At 51.4% G+C, this 5150-nt stretch overlaps 1 protein-coding gene across 1 annotated transcript in view; it reads left to right on the top strand.

The window, feature by feature from the left end:
• Positions 1-3557, top strand: part of Ssuh2 (ssu-2 homolog (C. elegans)) — a 23660-nt gene extending 20103 nt beyond the window's left edge. The window contains exon 12 of the mRNA XM_004642145.2: positions 2200-3557. Within this exon, the coding sequence (XP_004642202.1) occupies positions 2200-2346 (147 nt within the window). The 3' untranslated portion in view covers positions 2347-3557. The remainder of the gene's footprint in view (positions 1-2199) is intronic.
• Positions 3558-5150: the final 1593 nt, after the last annotated feature.

A 5150-nucleotide genomic window follows, 5' to 3' on the forward strand; every position in this document is an offset into this window, starting at 1 on the left:
TCTCTCTCTCTCCTCCCTCATCTTTCCCTCTCTCCCTCCCTCCCTCCCTCCACTTTTTTCTCACTCTCCTATTTGCAGAATTGAGAAGGGTACATTTATTAAGAATTTTAAGGGCCAACTGAGATCAGGCAGGAAGTAAGTGGATATATCACACAGTCTGGATACTGCACACTTACCCATGGCCAGGCCAGGTGGCTCCGTGGTGGCGGGGCATCCCTTATCCAGAGGATATGGCCACCACTCAGCTTCATGTCAGCTCAGGGCCCAGCGTGTCCAGACCTCCTGATGTCTGGCTTTGTACACAAAACCTTCCAATTTGTCAGTATTGATGACTGAATTCCTAAAGAGCTAAGCTCGCTCTGGCTTTCCCTGGTCTGATCTGAAGGCTTGAATTCATATAAAGGAGAGCAGGCCCGGAGAGTGGCTGTGCTTTGCCAAGACCACCTGGCCTCTTAGTAGCAACTCTGGAAGCCACTGGCATAGGCTCACAAGGATCCTCCAGCCAGCTGTGGGACCAGGGTCCCTTTTCATGGGGACAGCATCCTTACCAGGTTAGCACCTGCTTCCCAGCTTAGGCTTTCATTTGTGGTTCTGAGCGCCTCTTTCCACCCTTGAGCTTCAGTGTTCGTATCTATAAGATGATTCCCCTCCACTCCTGTGGTCAGCTGTCTTCCTGCTCTCCCTGCAGTCCCAGGGGAAGCTTTCTGCTGTAGAGACAGCCTGGTATGAGTGGCTGAGCTGGGCCCCCTCCTGCCAGGGCTTCCAAGTCATCACAGCAGGGGCACCTGGCTTGTGCTAGGGGGGTAGATTTCCTGCCAGGCTGCTTCTCCTCAAGCTTGGAATCCTCAAATCTGACAGTGCAAAGGGGAAAAACTCATTCAGGTGGTACAAGGATGGCCCCCCCCAACCCCCAAGCAGGCTCACCTTGCCTCACCAGGGGCCTGTCACATTCTGACAGGAACAGTGCAGGGTCAGTGCCTCCGAGAAAACAGCCTTCGAGGTGAACAGAGGGCAGTGCCCAGCATGTGTCACCACCTCTGGATTCAGGAAGGGGTGGAGTAGCTGCTCAAGGAGGGCAGGGACAGTGTACAGGACCAGGACCGCTCTGTGGGATGGAGTGCCCACTTTGGGACATTTAAGAGGCAGTGGGTGCTGGGGAGGAGATTTGAGCGTTAAATGGTGCTACTGCAGAGAGGAGACGGCTGGAACTGGGCAACCTTCCAAACCTGAGTTTCTATGAGCACACAGGCCCCCATCTCCCCATTTATGAAGAGAAGGTATCTTAATTACTTTTCTCTTACTGCTGAAACAAAATATCGGACACCCAAACTTACAGGCGAAAAGGTTCATTTGGCTCATGGTTTGCAGAGGTTTCAGTGCACTGTGGGGGGGGCTCCAGGGCAAGGTGGCACATGGCAAACAGTTTATGGCAGGCAGAAGGTAGCAAAGCAACAAGAGAGCTGAATGGCCTCTTTCTGCCCCTTTTATCCTATCTAGGCCACGCGAGCAGGTGGTGCCAAACCAATCAGTGGACTGATTTAGCAATCACCCACCTTAGTCCCAGTGTCACACACTAGATTCAGCCACCTCTGAAAAAGCTCTGTGGTTGCATGAGGCTTTGGAGGGACATCGAGTCAGAAACCAGAACAGACGGGGACACTGAGAGAGACTTGGCCCAAGTCAGGGACAATATAAAACTGGTAGGGTAAGAGAGGTCTGAGAACACAGTCCGACAGCCCATCAAACTCTGCAGTTTCTCTGCTAGTGGCGTTGTATCTAAAAATTTAACCCAGAACTTACAAACCAGTCCCTAGTCCCTCATGGGTATTTCAATATAAAAACGTTTAAGATGACTTTATCTGTCAGCTTCCCTGAACTCATCTTAAATTAGCTCACTGGACGACACTGCGTTTGGCTGCTGGCTATCCCTGGGGATATTCCACCCAACTTGGTAACACGCAGACTCTGGTGGTGGCCGTGGATGAGAAGGTGGCTTTTCCCAGAGTTGAGGCTATGGGAAGGAGCAGCGCGGAACATAAATCTAGACAGGCAGATTGGACTCTGCAGCCAAGTCCAGAGTTCATGCCAACTTGAGAGCAGGAACTTCATCCTACTGGCATCAGGGAGCTACTGAAGAGTCCGGAGCAGGTGAGTGACAAAGACTCAAGTTTGTTGTTGGAATGTTTAATGTCTCCTCAGCGCCAGACCATTGAGCTGGTCCCCCTCACAGAAGTTCATTACTCGTATCAAGGAAAGGCTTCTGTCTACTATGTCTACGGCACTGACCATCAGGTGTACGCGGTGGACTACCCTGAGCGCTACTGCTGCGGCTGCACCATCGTTTGACCACACAGCTGTCCCGGGGGCCCATCCTTGTCTGCAGGGGGTTAGGGGGGCATTGCTGAGGCCTGAGCTTGGGTGTGGTTGGTGACAACCACATGCAACATACAACCCCAGTGTCCTTCTAGAAAAGGCAGCTGATCCTGTTTCACTGGCCCACAAGAATTTGCCTGCATCCATTCCTCTGGCATAGGAGAGGGAAGCAGTTTAAATGGCGTGTTTTGCCTCACTTTCTCAGCTCTGAAACCTATGCCCAGTAGATGATGTGTTTCACCTCAGAGTTCCTTCTTTCAGTCTGTGTTGAGGGCCCCTGCCATCGGCCCAGCAGGGGATGCTACTAAGGCCTCTGAAAGTAGACAGGGGAGGCATCCAAGTTCCAGCTGGATCTTCAGTCTCTTTTCTCCCTGCACCCCAAGGAGAAGGACCTGGAAGGCTGGGGGAGATAGACCACACCCAAAGCATGAGCGATAGATATGCGAAAGAGCCCTGCAACCTCCTGATTGTAGGTCCGCATGTTCTGTTGTCTGCTGCTGCTCCCCCCATCAGGGCTGAGCCTTACGGATGGACAGACAGTGTCCATGGTGACTGGCTTGTTGCCAAGAGCAGCAGGGTTTGGAATGAGGCTACCCAGTTCCCTTGAACATCGCCGAACCCAAGGGGAACAGCACTGGGAGATGAGTGTCTTGACCTGGGCTCAGCGTGTGGAGGAGGCCAAGGGCCCCAGGAGACAAATGCTGGGGTTGATCGATGGACAGCGGGCACAGGCAGCAGCTACTCCCTGAGGACAGAATGCGGTGGCGTGGGAGAAGTTTCCCAGGCAGAGCTTGTCTGTCCTGCTGTACCTCCCTGCGCTCCTATCTGAGAGGTGCTTGTCCCTCAGGCATTGCTCAAAGGATTGGATGGGACACTATGGGCAGGTGGTGGCTGCATCCAGACAAGTGATTGTTAAGTGGTGGTTGGGGACACCATAGAGCGAAGCCATTTCCCTGTGGCACATGACACAAACATCCCTTTCACATTCTATTAGTTACACACAAAAGGCTAATCAATTACTATTGGAATGCTAATTTTTATTTTATATTTAGCTTGTTGATTTTTCCCTATATGTATTATTTGAAGTGACTTCTGATGGTCTACTCTTAATTCAGATTTATGCATCATAAGTGGATTGAACTAGCTGATGATTTTCTTACTGTTCCTCATGTGGGGAGTCTAAGCACGGAAATGCAAGTGTTTTCTAAAAGTGACTTAATTCTCATGTCTGACTTATATTTCAACTTTAGTATAGCTTTCCAAAAATTTATATATAAGTGAGCTGTATGTGTTTATCGTTTGATTGATACAGGGTTTCTCTTTTTTTCTGTATTTTAGGGAAGGGTCTACAGGGTGTTCAGGGTCTTACTACTAGATTGGACTCGTAGTGCTTCTCCTACGAGTGCTGCGATTACAGGTGCATGCCACCACACCCAGTCTCAATCACTGGCTCAGCATGCCCTGGGGCGGGGCTGGCATGGCAGGCCTGCGGATTGAACCCCTGGCCTCTGTGCCTGCTTGCAGGCACTTTAATCTGCTGAGCTATTTGGCAGACCCGGAACAGGGTTTCATTATGCAGCTCAGACAGTAGTGATCCTCTGGTCTCAGCTTCCCCAGCTCTGGAATTACAGACGTGTGCCACTATGACCAGTCTTGGTGACTGGCTCAGTGCACCTGGGGTTCCAGGGCCAGCACAGTATGTGGTGCTGGGGAACAAACCCGGGTCCTTGCGCTTGCCAGGCAGGTACTTATACCACTGAGCTGTATCCCCAGCCTGATGAATTTTATCTTAAAGGCATCCATATGTCAGGATTGATCCTAATGGCCCATACACAGAGTTGGCTTGTGAACCCAGGAGGAAGGTACTGGCTGGCAGGAACTGGGTTGGAAGGAAAATCTGGCTGTTGAGCAGTGAACAGGAGAGGGCACCGCAAGGCCCAGCTGAGGGTCCCTGGCTTACCTTTGGCCAAATCCGAGGTGGATACTGGGTCCCCCCGCCATTTGCTTATTGTTTGATTGATACAGGCAAGCTGTCCAGTGCTTTCCTCTGTAGGATCCAGTTTTGGTGACCTTCACTGCCCTGGATGACAGGACCCCCCCCCCCCCAACCTAAGACCAGCCACCAGGGACTTTGGCTTGGGCCTGGTTCTGTTCTGTTTTCAAAGAGTATCACACTCAGCTACAGTGAGCCATGGCCAGGTCAGAGAGAGGACTGGAAGCTGAGTGCACAGCAACCTGCCTGTCCCAGGAGGGGCAGACAGATAGCTCGAGTCTCTGGAGTGGTGTCCAGAGACAATCAGTGCTTTGTCCTAAATGGTATTTCATGCCGAAGAGGAGAGACATCTGTACTCTTTCCTTGCTGAGCCTTGTGCTGCCCTTTCCTGTAATTCTTGGGGTTTTAGGCTTGTGTACACCTATACAGAGGTTGTTAAGACTCTGAGTGACCTTGGGCTTCCTACAGAGCTCAGGAGGGTTGGGGTCCTGCAATGAAAGTTGTGTGTGTGTGTGTGTGTGCGCACATTTGGTAGGAGGAACAGTTATTGATTAGAAAGCACGAGGGGTTGGGGACATAGCTTGGTGGCCTATGTACCTGCATGGCAAGTGCAGAGACTGGGGTTCGACGTCCAGAACTACATGCTGTACTGACCCTGTGCCGGGCTGGCCACTGAAACCAGGCGTGGTGGTGCACATCTATAATCCCAGCACTGGAGAGGCTGAGACAGGAGGATCACTATGAATCCAAAATGTGTAGCAAAACTCAGTACCAAATAGATAAA

The sequence above is a fragment of the Octodon degus genome, unplaced genomic scaffold (assembly GCF_000260255.1).
Source record: "Octodon degus isolate 3935 unplaced genomic scaffold, OctDeg1.0 scaffold00147, whole genome shotgun sequence".
Classification (NCBI taxonomy): Eukaryota; Metazoa; Chordata; class Mammalia; order Rodentia; family Octodontidae; genus Octodon; species Octodon degus.